The sequence below is a fragment of the Somniosus microcephalus genome, unplaced genomic scaffold (genome assembly GCF_052327205.1).
Source record: "Somniosus microcephalus isolate GS21.2 unplaced genomic scaffold, FLI_Smic_1.0 unresolved_chr5, whole genome shotgun sequence".
Taxonomy (NCBI): Eukaryota; Metazoa; Chordata; class Chondrichthyes; order Squaliformes; family Somniosidae; genus Somniosus; species Somniosus microcephalus.
Window position 1 is genome coordinate 3,849,071 of NW_028225183.1, and position 19,475 is coordinate 3,868,545.

At 45.6% G+C, this 19,475-nt stretch overlaps 1 protein-coding gene across 1 annotated transcript; it reads left to right on the forward strand.

The window, feature by feature from the left end:
- The first annotated feature begins 1,309 nt into the window (after positions 1-1,309).
- Positions 1,310-12,495, forward strand: LOC147087408 (putative G protein-coupled receptor 139). Its single transcript, XM_085977752.1, has 2 exons — positions 1,310-1,376; positions 11,422-12,495. Exons 1-2 carry the CDS (start codon positions 1,310-1,312, stop codon positions 12,363-12,365), a joined length of 1,011 nt encoding a protein of 336 aa, XP_085833878.1. The 3' UTR covers positions 12,366-12,495.
- The last annotated feature ends 6,980 nt before the right edge of the window (positions 12,496-19,475 follow it).

Sequence of the window (19,475 nt, forward strand, 5' to 3'; positions counted from 1 at the left end):
GGGGCTGTATTAGTTTGAGGGACTTTATTAGTTTGAGGGGCTGTATTAGTTTGAGGGACTTTATTAGTTTGAGGTGCTGTATTAGTTTGAGGTGCTGTATTAGTTTGAGGGGCTGTATTAGTTTGAGGGGCTGTATTAGTTTGAGGTGCTGTATTGGTTTGAGGGGCTGTATTGGTTTGAGGGGCTGTATTATTTTGAGGGGTTTTATTAGTTTGAGGGGCTGTATTAGTTTGAGGGGCTGTATTCGTTTGAGGGGCTGTATTCGTTTGAGGGGCTGTATTCGTTTGAGGGGCTGTATTAGTTTGAGGGACTTTATTAGTTTGAGGGACTTTATTAGTTTGAGGGACTTTATTAGTTTGAGGGGCTGTATTAGTATGAGGTGCTGTATTAGTTTGAGGGGCTGTATTAGTGCGAGGGGCTGTATTAGTTTGAGGTGCTGTATTGGTTTGAGGGGATGTATTGGTTTGAGGGGCTGTATTATTTTGAGGGGTTTTATTAGTTTGAGGGGCTGTATTAGTTTGAGGTGCTGTATTGGTTTGAGGGGCTGTATTGGTTTGAGGGGCTGTATTATTTTGAGGGGCTTTATTAGTTTGAGGGGCTGTATTAGTTTGAGGGTCTGTATTAGTTTGAGGGTCTGTATTAGTTTGAGGGTCTATATTAGTTTGAGATCCTGTATTAGTTTCAGAGGCTGTCTTAGTTTGTGGTGCTTTATTATATTAGCGTACTGTATTAGTTTGAGAGGCTGTAATAGCTTGAGGGGCTGTATTAGTTTGATGCGCTTTATTAGATATTTTATTTTTATTTGGTTTAATAGATTCATTAGTTTTAGCGTATATATTGGTTTGAGAGGTAATGGTCGTTTAGGACATGGGAAAATTAAGAGCGCAGCCCCAGCCCAGAGTGCTGCACTGAGAGGGCACTCTAGCATTTGCAGTTTGATTACTGAATGAGCACAACAGCATGAAGGACATCACAGAAACAATATGAGATATGAGATGTACTGAAGGTGTTTGAAACAACAAACCTAGTGCTGGGAGAACACAGCTTGCAATTTCCATTGGTTAATTAATATGATCAGAATTCTCAAGTCTCTGGGGTTTTCAATTTAAAACTCAGCGCTAAATATATTCCATTATAACAGGGAATTAACTTGGCTGTCGTAACTTGTTTGTTCAACCTTTTAACAATGTTGCAACCTCAATCTCCCCGTGGAGATCGCGCAGGGTATAAATGAAAGGCTGTGGGATTCGGCTCAGAGTATAATTCAGAGAGATTGCCTGCAGCACGGACACATCGCTTCACACAGAAAATGTATCACACATTTGAGAGTGTCCAGAAAATATATTACATGATCCTTGCCGTCATTGGAGTTCCTGGTAAGTGATAATAACCATTGAAGTTGTGTAAATCTGTATGTGAGCTGTTCTCTGCTTTAGCTCTCTGGCTGATAATGTTACATGCTCGTCTAGTGGACATAGTTTTACAGACGTGCGATCAGTGTTTGGTAATTTCGTTAAGTCTAGTGTCTTGACACAACCTGTTTAATGCCATTTCCTGAACTGAAAATATACCTGTTTGTAGCTCACAGGCTCTCTGAATGATCAAGTTATTGCCGTTAGTGGAATATGATGTACAGTTAAATCAGTCCTCATTCCGGGAAATGTCTCTGAGAAAAGGTGTTAGTGCAATGGTCTGTCACTGTAAAATTGTACTAAGTGTGGGTCACTAACCAGAGTGGAACACCTGACCCCAGTGACTATGTATTACTTGGAGTATCTCTCACTGTAGAATTTTACTGAGTGTGGGTCACTAACCAGAGTGGAACACCTGACCCCAGTGACTATGGATTACTTGGAGTATCTCTCACTGTAGAATTTTACTGAGTGTGGGTCACTAACTGAAGTGGAACACCTGACCCCAGTGACTATGGATTACTTGGAGTATCTCTCACTGTAGAATTTTACTGAGTGTGGATCACTAACCAGAGTGGAACACCTGACCCCAGTGACTATGTATTACTTGGAGTACCTCTCACTGTAGACTTTTACTGAGTGTGGGTCACTAACCGGAGTGGAACACCTGACCCCAGTGAATATGTATTACTTGGAGTATCTCTCACTGTAGAATTTTACTGAGTGTGGGTCACTAACCAGAGTGGAACACCTGACCCCAGTGACTATGGATTACTTGGAGTATCTCTCACTGTAGAATTTTACTAAGTGTGGGTCACTAACCAGAGTGGAACACCTGACCCCAGTGACTATGGATTATTTGGAGTATCTCTCACTGTAGAATTTTACTGAGTGTGGATCACTAACCAGAGTGGAACACCTGACCCCAGTGACTATGTATTACTTGGAGTACCTCTCACTGTAGACTTTTACTGAGTGTGGGTCACTAACCGGAGTGGAACACCTGACCCCAGTGAATATGTATTACTTGGAGTATCTCTCACTGTAGAATTTTACTGAGTGTAGATCACTAACTGGCGTGGAAGAATTCAGTTCGACTTTGTAATCACTATTTTAGGTGACTGATTTCTCCCCTCCATTTGTTTTATGAAGTGCAGCTCGGAACAGAGTGTAGAGCTGCGAGTTTGGTGAGAGAGGGAGTTCGGGGAGGGAGCTGTTACTTTCTTTTTCTATCTTTGTCAGCTTCCAGGAGAGCAGGAGTTACAAAGCTTTACAAGAGGGTACGGAGAACCAGCGGACGTTCGGCTCAGTGGCACCACCCCGCTCCCGCTCCCCGCATTTGGAGAAAAATAAAAGGTGACATCACAGGAAAAAGGTTAAGGGATTGGTTGGTGAGTATTTTGCTCACTGCCCTTATCATTTAAAGCCAAGAACATTTATTAGTAATTGTAAGGTTTCAATAGTACTAATTTGTATCAGTAACAAATCTTATTAAAAGTAGTATCGTTTATTAATTAATAAAAATAAAGTAATTAAACCTCTATAATTAATGCAGGGCAGGTGATGTGTGGCGACTGCAGTACGTGGGAGCTACTGGATGCGTGATCCAGGATGAGCACATCTGCGGTAAGTGTCTGCGGCTCGAGGAGCTTCGGCTCAGAGTTGATGAGCTGGAGGCCGAGCTGCGGAAACTGCGATGCATCAGGGAGGGGGAAAGTTACCTGGCCACTTTATTCCAGGAGGCAGTCACACCCCTTAGGATAGTGTCTTCTGATTTGGTCAGTGGTCCAGGGCATGAGTATGTGACTGCGAGTGAGGCAGGTATGGGGATCCAGGACGTGGAGGAGCCTCAGCCTTTGCAATTGTCCAACAGGTTTGAGCTTCTTGCGAAAAGTATGGATGAAAGTGGTGGCTGCAGGATGGATGAGCAAACTGACCATGGCACCGAGATACAGGAAGCCGTTCAAGCGGGGGTAGTTAATAGGAATGTAGCAGTAATTTGGGACAGCATAGTCAGGGAATAAAAACAGTTCACTGCGGCCAAGAGTGAGATTACAGACAGCTGTGTTGCCTGCCCGGTGACAGGGTTCGGGACATCTGCTCTGGGCTGGACAGGAACTTGCAGGGTGAGGGGGAGGAGCCAGTGGTCGTGGTCAATGTAGGTGCCAACGATATAGGTAGTACTAGGAAAGAGGTTCTGCTGAGAGAGTATGAGCAGCTAGGGGTTAAGCTAAAAAGCAGAACATCAAGGGTAACAATATCTGCATTATTACCCGAGCCACGAGCAAATTGCCATAGCGTAAATAAAATAAGAGTGATGAATGCGTGGCTGAAAGCCTGGTGTGGGAGAAATTGGTTTCAATTCCTAGGGCACTGGCACCAGTAGTGGGGAAAGTAGGATATCTATATTTGGGTCGGTCATCACCTGCACTGTGCTTGGACCAGTGTTCTGGCGAGTCGTATAATTAGGGTAGTAGCGAGGGCTTTAAACTAAATATTGGGGGCATGGGATCAAATTAGGGAAGATGTTGTAATTTAAAGATTAGAGACAAGGCAATAGAAAAAGATATTAACGTGGAAAATGTTAAACAGACAGTGACAGAAATTATAGAGAGTACACAGCTAAGAGTAAATCAACAGATAAGGCTAGAGGTTACAAAAGTATTATAAAGACAAAACTAAAGGCACTGCATCTGAACGGAATTAGCATGCGAAACAAAGCAGATGAACTGAAAGCGCAAATAGAAATAAATAAATCTGATTTGACATGTATTACAGAAACATGGCTGCAGGGTTATGTAGATTGGGACCTGAATATTGAAGTGTACATGATATTTAGGAAGGCCAGGAAGGTGGTAAAAGTTGGAAGGGTGGATCTGTTAATTAATGATGGTATTAGCACTATAGAGAGTGATGACTTAAGTTCAGGAAACCAGGATGTAGAAGCGGTTTGGGTAGAGATGAGAACTGATAAATGCAAGAAGTCACTTGTGGGAGTGGTGTACCGGCCAGCTAACAGTAACCACATGGTAGGATGGAGTATAAAGGAAGAAATAATGGGAGCTTCTCAGAAGGGTTCAGCAATAATCAGGGGATTTTAAACTGCATATAGACTGGAAAAATCAGACGGGCAAAGTTGGCATCGATGAAGAGTTCTTGGAATGTTTTCTGGATAGTTTCTTACAAAATCACGTTCTGGAGCCAACCAGAGAGCAGGCTAAATTAGACCTGGTGTTCTGCAAGGAGATAGTATTAATCAATGACCTCATAGCGAAGGCGCCCCTAGGTAGCAGCGATCATAATATGATTGAATTTTACAATCAGTTTGACAGAGAGAAGAGTGGGTCCAAGACTTGTAATTTAAGCTTACATAAGGACATTTAAGAGTGCATGAAAGCAGAGCTAGTTAAAGTGAACTGGCAAATTAGGTTAAGGGATAGATCAATAGAGTTGTAGTGGCAGACAATTAAGGGGATGATTCAAAATACACACAATATATGCAATCGAACGAGAAAGGAAAATATCAAGGGGAGGAACCACCATCCGTGGTTAACTAAAAATTTTAAGACAATATTAAACTTAAAGAAAAAGCTGAAACTTGCGCAGAGATGGGTGGCAGGATTGGACAGAATGTAAAAAACTGCAAAGAATGACTAAAAGATTAATAAGGAGAGGAAAATTAGTGTACGAGTGAAAGCCAGCTAGAAATATAAAAACAGATAGTAGAAGTTTTTATAGATATTTATAAAAGAAAAGATTTAACAAAGTTAGCATTGGTCCTATAAAAAGTGAGGCTGGGGAATTAATAATGGATAATAAGGAGATGGCTGTTGAATTGAACAGGTATTTTGCATCGGTCTCCACTATAGCGGATACAACTAAAATCCCAGAAATAGCTGAAATCAGGAAATGGAAGGGAGGGAGGAAATCAAGATAATTATAATCACCAGGGAAGTGGTACTGAGCAAATTGTTGGAGATGCGGTCTATCAAGTCCGCGGGCCTGATTGACTTCATCCAAGTGACTTAAAAGAAGTGGCTAGTGAGATAGTTGATGCATTGCGTTTAATTTTTTTAATTTCCCTAGATTCGGGGAAGGTTCCATTAGATTGGGAAATAGCGAATGTAACTTTATTCAAAATGGAAGGGAGACTGAAAGCAGGAAACTACAGGCCAGCTAGCTTACCATCTGTCATAGGAAAGATGTTAGCAACGATTATTAAAGGTGTTGTAGCAGGGCACTTCGAAAAGTTCAAAGTAATCAGGCATAGTCAACATGGTTTTGTGCAAGGGAAATCATGTTTAACAAATTTATTGGAGTTGTTTGAGGAAGTAACATGTGCTGTGGATAAAGGGGAAACTGTGGATGTACTGTCCTTAGATTTCCAGAAGGCATTTGCTAAGGTGCCACATCAAAGGTTATTGCAGAAAAGAAAAGCTCATATTGTAGGGGGTAACATATTGGCATGGATACAAGATTGGCTAGCTAACTGGAAACAGCGAGTAGGCATAAATGGGTCATTTTCTGATTGGCAAGATGTAACCAGTGGTGTGCCACAGGGATCAGTGCTGGGCTTCAACATTGTACATTTGTATAAATGACTTGGATGAAGGGACCGATCGTATTGTTGCTAAATTTGCGAATGCCACAAAGTTAGGTATGACGATACATTGTGAAGAGGACATTAGAAGGCCATAAAGGGATATAGATAGGATAAGTGAGAGGGCAAAGATCTGGCAAATGGAGCATAATGTGGGAAAATGTGAAGTTGTTCATTTTGGCAGGAAGAATAAAAAAGAAGCATAATATCTAAATGGTGAGAGATTTCAGAGCTCTGAGATGCAGAGGGATTTGGATGTCCTAGTCGATGAAGCGCAAAAGGTGCAGCAAGTAATTAGGCAAGCTAATAGAATGTTATAATTTATTGTGAGGGGAGCACGGTGGCATAGTGGTTAGCACTGTTGCCTCACAGCGCCAGAGACCCGGGTTCGACTCCGGCCTCGGGTGACTGTCTGTGTGGAGTTTGCACATTCTCCCCGTGTTTGCATGGGTTTTCTCCGGGTGCTCCGGTTTCCTCCCACAGTCCAAAGATGTGCGGGTTAGGATGATTGGCTATGATAAAAACTGACCCTTAGTGTTAGCGGGATTAAATACGTGGGGTTATTGGGATAGGGTGGGATATGTATTGGTGCAGGGGTTACGGGGATCGGGTGGGATATGTGTCGGTGCAGGCTCGATGGGCCGAAATGGCCTCTATCTGCACTGTGAGGTTTCTGTGATTCTGTGAATTGAATACAAAAGTAGGGAGGTTATGCTACAGTTACACAGGGCATTGGTGAGACCACACCTGGAGGACTGTGTACAGTATTGGTCTCCTTATTTAAGGAAGGATGTAAATGCGTTGGAAGCAGTTCAGAGAAGGTTTGCTAGACCAAAACCTGGAATGGGCGGGTTGTCTTATGAGAAAAGTTTGTGCAGTCTTCGCTTGTATCCGATGGAGTTCAGAAAAGTAAGAGGTGACTTGATTGAAACATATACGATCCTGAGGGGTCTGGACAGGGTGGATGTGGCGAGGGTGTTTCCTCTTCTGCGAGAATCTAGAACTAGGGGTCACTATTTAAAAATAAGGGGTCACCCATTTAAGATGGAAATGAGGAGAAATGTTTTCTCTCAAAGGGCGGTGGATGCAGAGTCTTTGAATATTTTTAAGGCAGAGGTAGATAGATTCTCGGTTAGCAAGGGGGCGAAAGGTTATCGGGGGTGTGCGGGAATGTGGACTAACCGGATGAGCCATGATCTTATTTAATGGCGCAGCAGGCTCGAAGGGCCGAGTGGCCGACTCCTGCTCCTAAATCCTATGTTCGAAATTGATGGCGAAAGAGAATATTTTTGCTTTTGGGTAAAGATGTTTTAAAAACGCGTATGAAGTGAAATGCATTGATATTGAGCTGCAAGAATAGAAACAGGTTTAAATACTTCTCTTACACTAAGAGTAGTTACTGTAAGCACTTCAGTTGTTTTAGTGCTGAATATTCCACTTCCCCCAACACGTTCCTGTAAGCCTGTGGGTCATGAGTGCTGAATTTCATTATCTGTCTACTAGTCAGGATGAATATTAGGCTGTGGTTTTTGATTATTGCACTTCGGAAACTGATTAATGTTTGACAGATCAGTTCTTATCTATGATTCAGAGGGCTAGAAATTCATCATAGCCTAGGAATGGGCTGTAGCATTAGAAAAGTTGGAGAATTAGTGTCAGGCGCTAATGCTTTAGCGAGCATGCAACATTCATGCACAATGCTCAAATAAATGATTGGAAATCTATTTCAAGTTTTTAACCACAAGCTCATTGGCATTACACTCAAAGGGTGGACCAATATCAGTAGCACTCTAATCACAAGTCATGATTGCCGCAGGCTTTTTCTTGTTCTGGAAGGGAAGGATCATTGATGCTGCAGAACTTCATTCTCAGCATGGCTGGCTGTGCAGCTGCCTCAGCAAGCTTCAGCAGGTCACGGAAAAGGAGCTGGAGGACTAAAGCAGCTGTAGTGATTGCAGATCCATGCCCCAGGGAGAGTGCCTGCAGATTCTGCGATTAAACATTGGAGGCATTGGTGTTCGCTGTGGAGAGATGGATGGCGGTGCACTACCCAGCAAGTGGCAGAAGGCCCTCGCCAGAAGCCTTCTGCCCCATGGGTAGGGAAGTAGCGCAGCACGTCTTGGGCAGAACTGTCATCCCCTGGATCCGCACAAAGTGCAGGAAGAAATTTAGCGACTTCACTTGGGTGGACAGGGTGAGTGAATGCTTTTACAAATCTATGTACCGCCATCTGAACCAATCTTCACACTCCACGAAAAGCACCACACCCGCAGCACTCAACCACCAACAAAATCTATCTACCAACACTCACAGCCACATCTCACACCTTGCACACAAAGACACCTATACACCGATGGCAAGCACATCAGCCAATCACATTGTTCCACAATCACTCACACACTTTCCTTTCCTTTCCTTCCTTTCGAAGGTCGTTCAGAACAGGAGGGGGCAGTAGCGCGCATGCGGTGTCCAAGTCGACACCTAACCACTGTCTGCGCTGGAGAAACGAGTGCTGCAGATTATTGGGCGCCAGGTGGCGGATGCCGTGGCCACCGGCGACGTTGACCCCCTTGGGTACAACAACGGTATATTCTATCCTAATCCTTCTTCCAACATCCCTCTTCCCCCTCACGCCACAAGCCATTCACACATTCCCCCTAATCAGACTGTATGCATGCATTTCTCCCCTTCTGTCCCCTCCCCTCACCTTAGCATGACTCTTGTGCCAGTAAGCTTTAAAGTAATGAGCAAGCAGCTGAGCAGCCTGTCCCTGAGGGCACTATACAGAGCGAGGTGGAAGAAGAGGAGGAGGAAGAACACACCGAGTCATTGCCTCTCTCTCCCTTAGTCACCAGCTCAGACACTGGCACTACTCCTTCTTTACAGGCTAGTATAGTCGCCGGATCTGCAGAAGGGAAGGCACCGGTGACGAGTGGGCTGCAGCAAGGTAAGGGGGAAAGGGTAGCTCGGGGCCCATCTCCCAGGAGGGCGAGTTCGACTGGGAGTTCGGCTGCACAGGACTCAGATCAGGACCTCGATGGTGAGGCTGCTAGAAGAATGGTGATGGGCATGCACAGGGAGATGATAGGTGCAATAGCAAGGTTGCCCGAAATCACATCGGCAATGATAAGGAGCATGGAGGAGTCCGCCCACAAACTTGCACAATGCTTTGCACACACCTTGTATCCCATCATTTCCAGTCTGCAAGGAATGGTAGATTCCCAGAGAGACCTTGAGTCCCAGACCCGAAGACGCCTGTGAATGGCAAGCTGGCAGCTTCCATTGCAGCACAGGCAGAAGTGACACAACGTTTAGTGCTGTAATGCAGTGTTTTCTTGGTGGTATCCAAACTCAGACAGGTGCCATGCAGTCTCAGCTCTGACAGCTGCCATCGTGGCTGAGTCTATCACTGTCGACCAGAGCTTTCACGATATCTCAGCAGGTCAACAATCTGTGTTCCAACAGATTTATTGGGATGATGTGGTGCTGCCCCGGGAGAGTGTCAGTGCATCAGTGGAGCAAGAACCTGCTGTCTTCTCCAGAATCACAACATTCCTGCTCCCACAAATGCCACTAAGCCTTTGCCTGTCATCCAGCCAGCCCAGACAACTGCCGCCCGTGCTGAGGTGGTGCAGTCTCTAGCTGGCCATTCCAGGCCCAGAGCTGGTTGAGTCGCTCTTCAAGACCACCTTAAGTATCCCGCAGGGAAACTCAGCAGCCTTCCACCAGTCCTGCAGCAGCCACTAGGTCAAAACATCGTAGGAGCACTGGCGTGGGCAAATACACAGTAACGAGAAGCACCCAGCGACTGCACAGGCGTGAATAGTTAATTCATTTTTATTAAGTATGTGTTCACTGATTATTCATAAATTTATTCATTAACTTTTGATCCTTGAGTGGTGTCTCTCACTTCTTCTTTGCGCTGTGATATGGCCTGAAGTAAAGATGGTGATGTGGTGAGCAATGGAGATCTGTGGTATACTTCATTCGTATGTCAGTTATTTGAGTTGGTCACGGACCGCCCTTCTGGAAGGCTGATAGAGTGGATGTCTCCTCCCTCTCTCCTGTTGCTCCTCCTCCTCGTCTACCTCCTCGTGGTCCTCATCCTCCTCTTCCTCCTCGAACTCCTCCTCCACATCCTCCTCACCCTCTTCCTCCTCCTGAGGTGCTCCCGTAATCCCAGGTGGCAAGGGCTGGGCTCCCAAGTTGTGGCGCATGCAGCAAACATCAGGAAATGTGACACCCGCTCCAGCAAATACTGGAGGGCTCCTCCCGATCGGTCAAGGCAGTGGAACTGTTGCATCAGCATGCAGATGGACTGCTCGATAATGTTCCTGGTGGCAGCATGGCGCTCATTATATGACTGCTGGGCAGGGGCGTTGGGTCTGCAGAGGGGAGTCATGAACCAGATGGAGAGCAGGTAGCCCTTGTCTCTGACCAGCTAGCCGTGAGCTTGATGTGGTGGCTGGAAGATTGCGGGCACACCAGTCTTGGGCAGGATGAAGGCTGGTGCGTATATCTGAGGTCCACCCACCATTCTCTGCCAGATTCCCTGGCCACTGGAACCTTCTCCTCTTTTACAGATTTTCCGTCCTTGCCTCCCCCTCTGTTATTCTGCTACAGCCATTTATTCCTGATCTGGTCCAATCTTTTATTTCTTTAATTGTCCTATCTCCCTTGACCAATTATCCATTTTATTCCTGGATCACTTCTGCCCTCCACCCCAGCATAGACCTCTCAATTGTTCTTTCCTCCCCTCCCCTACTTTTCTCTGGCTCTATCATTGCTTTAAAACTGTTAATATCTAATATGTTTCAGTTCTGATGAAAGATAGTCGAACTTAAATGTTAACACTGTTTCTCTCTCCACAGATGATGCCTGACTTGATGTGTGTCCACATCATTATCTGTATTTATCAGAGTTACAGCATTCTTAATATTGTGCTTTTGATATCCACCAGGCGGGTTCGGTAGGCAGGTTATAGTTTTGTCGTTGACAGCTTCCCTGCATGAAGTCAGCGGGATTGGCCAGCTTGGGTTTCAGTCGGGGGGGGAGGAATCTGGAGAAGATCGCAGGACCAAGTCCATGGCCCTGAGATGCTGGGTGGCCGATCCTGGGTTTTTTTCCGATCCCCCGGCCCCGGGGGGTGATGGCTGTCCAATACCAGGGTGTGATCTGATCCCCGAACACGGGAAGGGTTCTGCAAATCCGGGGGCGGTCCAATCACGAGCCAGGATGGTGGTCCGATTTATCTGTTAAACTCGGAAGCAGGTGGTCTGGAGGCGGGCTGTGGTCGGATGGAGATTTAAACCTGATAATCTCTGACCCGACTAAAAAACAACCCGTTCTTGGTTATAAAATACGGCCCATATTCTCTGGGCCCAGATACGGAGAATGTTTGATCAGTAGTTTGCATTCTCTTTTCCCTGCTCTTTTTCTCAGTTAATTTAGTGGCGATTGTGATCCTGTCCCGGGGAAAGTGTGGGCTCTCCACCTGCACCACTCGCTATCTGGTGGCGATGGCAGCGGCAGATCTACTGGTCATCATCACTGAGGTCATACTGAACCAGATCAATTGGTATTATTTCCCAATGTGTTTCCTGGACATCACTCCTGTGTGTAGTGTTCGCACTGTCCTGGTCGGTGCAGCCACAGACTGTTCTGTCTGGTTCACCGTCACTTTCACCTCCGATCGATTTGAGGCCATTTGTTGCCAGAATCTGAAAACAAAATATTGCACTGAGAAAACTGCGACTGTGGTTCTGGCAACAACCTGCATTCTGCTCTGTTTAAAAAACGTTCCCTTCTACTTTATATTTAAACCAGGAGAGATAATCGACAATGTGCCATGGTACTGTTACGTAAAACCAAGCTATTATTCTGAGCCCGGTTGGGTCGAATATGACTGGCTTGACACAATTTTAACTCCATTGCTCCCATTCGCTTTCATTTTGTTGCTCAACGCTCTGACAGTCAGACACATTTTAGTGGCCAGTCGAGTCCGTAAGGTACTGAGGGGTGAGAGCAAGGGAGAGAATCGCAGTGACCCAGAGATGGAGGGCAGAAGGAAGTCTGTGATTTTACTCTTCACCATATCTGGCAGCTTCATACTTCTGTGGTCGGTATATGTAATATATTTCATATACTATTACATTAGAGGTGTAGATTCCAATTATCACAATGATTCTATATCTATCTTTAATGAAGTCGGATATATGCTGCAGAATTTAAGTTGCTGCACAAACACATTTATTTATGGGGTGACCCAGTCCAAGTTCAGAGAGCAGTTGAAGAGTGCGGGGAAATATCCGGTTGCCTCAATTATTCAATTAATTAAGAAGCAGAACAACTGAGCGCAGCCCAGATTCGGGTCCCAGTGTTTCCAGCCCATAAATCTAATACTTACCCCAGAATGCCATCAACTGTATTACATCAGGAATCGCTGGTGATCTGAAAATAGAACCATCGGCGGGGCAAGCACTTTTTTTTAAAACGCAGCAGCATTTCTGACTGAGAGTTCTCACCTTGTCTTTCGGGACAGGACCACTAGCTTTTTGCATATTTAGTGCATCATTTCACTTGCAGCTTCCAGAGTAAGAGCAACGTCAATAGGAAGGCAGGCAGAGCTGAGCGGTAGTTCTGGTGCTTATATTAAAAGATTAAGCAGCACTGAAACCGGATATTCGGCCCAACTAGTCTGTGCTGCTTATTGTGCTCCTCACGAGATTCCTTCCATTGGGTCCACCTCATCTCAGCCTCTCAGCAAAAACATCTTACATTTATACAGCGTCTTTAACGGAGTAAAAGATCCCAAGGCGCTTCACAGGAGGTTACAGAACAAAGGTGCGGTAGAGAGCCAGTAATGTATAGGGGTGGATCCCAGAGCTTAGTGCCGAAGATTGACAGCTGCAGTTTGTTGGCAGCAATAAGTGTAAGAAGTAGATTCCCGTCCCTGAACTGTCACAGAACTTCCTGCTCCTACATCGATTTGCAATGTATTGACAGAAAGCTGTTTTTGTTGTATCTGTTGGGGGATCTGTAACAGCAAATTTTAGCCAACCAATGAGAACAACCTTCAATTTATTTTACATGTTGTTATTTAATGTGTACTGAATTTTTTTTTGCTGTTCATATTCCACACTTCTGGTAAGTAATTTTCAGCCTCTGATCTCACTCTGTACTCCGGGCAGTCACTGAGTGGATAACTAGTGCCTGGCCCTGCTGTATTCTAACAGTAATGTGGTATTACTTTGTTCGTTTTGTCCAAGTTACTTTGTGAGTTTTGAAGAATTAAGAATAAAGATTGAAGGGTAAATTGATTTGACATGAAATTGGTCATTTTCTTCTGAACTATTGATAGCTAGGAAAGTAAATGTTTTATTGTAAAAGAAAGTTGGAAATATCAATTTATTTACCGCCTGTCACAAACTTGGAACGTCCCCAAGTGGTTTTGCAGCCTCGGGTCAGGAGTCACACGCGGCACACATTGGGCGTGGGGCTGGAGCCGGAATCCGTGTTCAAAAAGCACCAATCACTGACATGATTGTGGCGTCATCCACCACAGGGCAAAAGGCAGCAGCTGGCGGCCAAGTTTGTATCACCTATAGACGGCCAGGTTTGTGTTAACAACAGCCAGCATCTTTGTGTCACCTGCAGACGACCGTTTCTCTGTGACCTACAGGCGACCGTATTTCTGTCACCTACAGAAGGCCAAATTTGTGTCACTTACAGATGGTTATATTTGTGTAAGCTACAAACAGCCATGTTTCTATGACCTGCAGACCGCTATGTGTAAGACACGTACAGAGGTCTTGGTTGTATAACCTACAGACGGCCATCTTTGTGTCATCTACAAACGGCCATGTTTGTGTTACCTACAGACGGCCAGATTTGTGCCACCTACAGACGGTCATATATTTGTGTCACATACTGATGGCCATGTTTATGTCTCCTACAGACGGCCATGTTTGTGTCACCTACAGACGGTCATATATTTGTGTCACATACTGATGGCCATGTTTATGCCTCCTACAGACGGCCAAGTTTGTGTCACCTACAGACGACCATATTTGTGTCACCTACAGACATGTTTATGTCACCGACAGACAGCCAGGTTTTTGTCAGCTACAGATTGACATCTTTGCGTCACATACAAACTGTTTCCCTCACCTACTGACAACAATGCCTGTGTCACCAGCAGCTGGCCATGATTTTATCAGCTACAGACGGCCATGATTGTGTCATCAATTTCCGGCCATGTTTGTTTCTCCTGCAGACGGCCATATTTGAATCACCTAGAGACGGCCATATTTGAATCACCTAGTGACGGCCATGTTTGTGTCACCTACAGACGGCCATGTTTGTGTCATCTATAGACTGCCATGTTTATGTCACCTACAGATGGCCATATTTGAATCTCCTACAGGCGGCCATGTTTGTGGCATCTACATACGGGCTTGTTTGTATCACCTACAGACTGCCATGTTTGTGTCACCTATGGCCAGCCTTGTTTCTATCGCCTACTAACAACCATGTTAATGTCACCTACAGAATGGCATGTTTGTATCACCTACAGACGGCCATGTTTGTGTCACCTACTGACGGCCATGTTTGTGTCACCTACAGACGGCCTTGCTTGTGTCACTTACGAATGGCAATGTTTGCATCACCTACAGATGGCCATGTTTGTGTCATCTACAGACTGCATTTTTGAATCACCTACTAAAACAATGTTTGTGCCACCTACAGAAGGACATGTTTGTGTCACCTACAGACGGCCATGTTTGATTCGCCTACTAAAACAATGCTTGTGTCACCTACAGATGGCCATGTTTGTGTCATCTACAGACGGACATGTTTGTGTCATCTACAGACGGACATGTTTCTGCCATCTACAGACTGCCATGTTTGTGTCACCTATAAACGGCTATGTTTGTGACATTTACAGACAGCCATGTTTGTATCACATACAGCCGGCCATGTTTTTGTCACCTACAGACGGCCATGTTTGAATCACCTACAGACAGCCATGTTGGTGTCACCTACCGACGGCTGTGTTTGCGTCACCTACAGACGGCCATGTTTGTATCACCTACAGATGGCCCTTTTTGAATCACCTACAAACGGACATTAATGGCTCACATACTGCCAGCCGTATTTGTCTCACCTACTGACAACCACGATTGTGTCATCTACAGACGGTCATATTTGTGTCACCTACAGACGGCCATGTTTGTGTCACCTACTGACAGCCATGTGTGTGTCACCTACAGACAGCTGTGTTTGTGCCACCTACAGACGGCAAAGATTGTGTCATATAGAGCCGGCCATGTTTGTGTCACCTACAGACGGCCATGTTTGAATCACCTACAGACGGCCCTGATTGTGTCACCTACAGATGGCCATTGTGTATCACCTACTAAAACAATGTTTGTGTCACCTACAGAAGCCCATGTTTGTGTCACCTACTGACAGCCATGTTTTTATCAATTACAGATAGCTGTGTTTGTGTCAGCAACAGACTGCCATGTTTGTGTCACCTACAGATGGCCATGTTTGTGTCACCTACAGACGGCCATGTTTGTGTCACCTGCTGACGGCCATGTTTGTGTCACCTACAGATGGCCTTGTTTGTGTCACTTACGAATGGCCATGTTTGTATCACGTACAGACTGCTATGTTTGTGTGACATACAGACTGCCATGCTTGCGTCACCTACATAAGGCCATGTTAATATCACCGAAGCCCGCCATGTTGATGTCACCTAGAAACAGCCATGTTTGTGTCACCTCAAGGTGGCCTTGATAGTGCCACGTACAGATGGCCAATTTTGCATCACATACAGTCTGTCATTTTGTGTCATCTTCAGACGGCCATGCTGGTGTCACCTAGGGATGGCCATGTTTGTGTAAGCTACAGACGGCCATGTATGTTTCACCTGGAGCCGACCATGATTGTGACAGCTACAGACGGCCATGTTTTAGTCACCTACGGACAGCCCTGTTTGCGTCAGCTACAGACTGTCAAGTTTGTGTCACTTACAGACAGCTTGGTTTGTGTCAGCTACAAATGGCCCTGTTTGCTTCACCGACAGACGGCCATCACAGTGTCACCTACAGCCGGCGAATTTTGTGTCAGCGACAGAGGGCTGTGTTTGCATCACCTACAGATGGCCGCATTTGTTTCACCTAATGACAGCCATGTTTGCGTCACCTACAGGTGGCCAGGATTGTGTCACCTACAGACAGCCATGTTTGTATCAGCAACAGACGGCCGTGTTTGTGTCACCTACAGATGACTGTGCTTTTATCACCTACTGACAACCATGTTTGTGACAAACTCAGGCAGCTGTGTTTGTGTATCCTACAGATGGCGATGTTTGTGTCATCTACAGACGGCCATGTTTGTGACACCTGCAGACGGCCATGTTTGTGACACCTGCAGACGGCCATGTTTGTGTCATCTACAGATGCCCATGTTTGTGTCACCTACAGACGGCAATGTTTGCCTCACCTAATGACAACCATATTTGTGTCACCAACAGACGGCTGTGTTTGTTTCACCTACAGATGGCGATGTTTGTGTCACCAACAGGTGGCCATGTTTGTGTTACATACAGACGGCCATGATTGTGTCGCCTACATACAGCCATGTTGGTGTCACTTACATACGGCCATGTTTGAAACACCTACAGACGGCCATGATTGTGTCACCTACAGACGGCCATGTTTGTATCACCTACAGACGGCCATGATTGTGTCACCTACAGACGGCCATGTTTGAATCACCTGCAGACTGCCATGATTGTGTCACCTACAGACGGCCATGTTTGAATCAACTACAGACAGCCATGTTTGTGTTACCTACATACGGCCATGTTTGTATCACCTACAGACGGCCATGATTGTGTCACCTACAGACGGCCATGTTTGTATCACCTACAGACGGCCATGATTGTGTCACCTACAGACGGCCATGTTTGCATCACCTACTAAAACAATGTTTGTGTCACCTACAGGAGGCCAGGTTTGTGTCACCTACTGACAGCCATGTTTGTATCAATTACAGATAGCTGTGCTTGTGTCAGCAACAGACTGCCATGTTTGTGTCACCTACTGATGGCCATGTTTGTGTCACCAACAGATGGCCTTGTTTGTGTCACTTACGAATGGCCATGTTTGTATCACCTACAAACTGCTATGTTTGTGTCACATACAGACTGCCATGTTTTCGTCACCTACATATTGCCATGTTTTTATCACCGAAGCCCGCCATGTTGATGTCATCTAGAGACGGCCATGTTTGTGTCACCTCAAGGCGGCCTTGATAGTGCCACCTACAGATGGCCAATTTTGCATCACATACAGACTGTCATTTTGTGTCATTTCAGACGGCTATGCTGGTGTCACCTAAAGATGGCCATGTTTGTGTGAGCTACAGACGGCCATGTTTGTTTCACCTGGAGATGACCATGATTGCGACAGCTACAGACAGCCATGTTTTTGTCACCTACAGATGGCCGTGTTTGCGTCACCTACATCCTGTCATGTTTGTGTCATTTACAGACAGCTTGGTTTGTGTCACCTATAAATGGCCCTATTTGCATCACCGACAGATGGCCATCACAGTGTCAGCTACAGCCGGTGAAGTTTGTGTCAGCGACAGAGGGCTGTGTTTGCATCACCTGCAGTTGGCCGCATTTGTTTCACCTACTGACAACCATGTTAGTGACACATTCAGGCAGCTGTGTTTGTGTCTCCTAGAGATGGCCATGTTTGTGTCACCTATAGACGCCCATGTTTGTGTCACCTGCAGACGCCCATGTTTGTGTCACCTACAGACGGCAAATTTAGTCTCACCTAATGACAACCATATTTGTGTCAGCAACAGATGGCTGTGTTTGTTTCACCTGCAGACGGCGATGTTTGTGTCACCAACAGACGGCCATGGTTGTGTCACCTACAGACTGCCATGTTTGTGTCACCTACAGACGGCTGTGTTTGTGTCACCTACAGATGGCCATGTTTGGGTCAGCAACAGCCGGCCATGCTTGTGTAACCTACATACGGGCATGTTTGTGTCACCTGCAGACTGCCATGATTGTATCAACTACTGACAACCATGTTTGTGTCACCTACAGACCGCCATTTTTGTATCACCTACAGACGGCCATGTTTGTGTCACCTACATACGTTCAAGTTGTATCACGTACTGACTGCCATGTTTGTGTCACCTACAGACGGCCATGATTTTGTGAACTACAGATGGCTTTGTTGTGTCAGCAACAGACGGCCATGTCTGCATCACTTACATATGGCCATGTTTGTATCACCTAGAGATGGCCATATTTGTGTCACCTCAAGACGGCCATGTTTGTGTTACCTACAGGTGGACATGTGTGCGGAACGTACAGATGGCCATGTCTGTGTGACCTAAAGATGGCCATGTGTGGGTTACCTACAGATGGCCATAACTGTGTGATGTACAGACGGCCATGTGGGTGTCACCTACAGAGGGCCATGTCTGTGTGACCTACAGTCGGCCATGTTTGTTTCACTTACAGACGGTCAAGTTTGTGTCACCTACAGACAGCCATGTTGCGTCACCTACAGACTGTCATGTTTCTGTCATCTTCAGACGACCACGCTTGTGTCACCTACAGATGGCTACATTTGCGTCACCTACAGATGTCCATGTCTGTGTGACCTCCAGATGGCCATGTTTGTTTCACCTACAGACGACCATGTTTGTGTCACCTACAGACGACCATGTTTGTGTCAGCTACAGACGGCCAAACGTTTGTCACCAACAGACTGTCATGTTTGTGTCACTTTCATACGGCAGTGTTTGTATCGCCTACAGACAGCCAAGCTTGTGTCACCTACAGATGGCCATGTTTGTGTCAATTACAGACGGCCATGTTTGTGTGAACGACAAATGGCCTTGTTAGTGTCTCCGACTGACGGCCGTATTTGTGTCCCCTACAAGATGCCTTAATTGTATCAGCTAGTAAAAATGGCCATCTTTGTGCCAGATACAGAGGGCCTTGCTTGTTTCAGCTGCAAACCGCCATGTTTGTGTCACCTACAATATAATAACAAAAACAACATGAGCAGGAGTAGGCCATTCGGCCCTTCGAGCCTGCTCCACCATTGAATGAGATCATGGCTGATCTTCCGCTTTAACTCCATTAACCGGCCCGACAACCATATCCCTATTTGCCTTTTCTATTACGAAATCTATCGACATCTGTTTTGATAATATCCAATGACTGAGCCACCATAGCCCTCTGGGGTAAAGCATTCCAAATATTCAACATACACTGCGTGAAAAAATTCTTCTCATCCCAGTCCTTAACGGCCTTCTCTTTATCCTGAGGCTCTGGCCACTGGCACTAGAATCCCCAGCCAAGGGAAACATTCTCCAGGAATCCATCCTTTCAAGCCCTGTAACAATTTTCAATG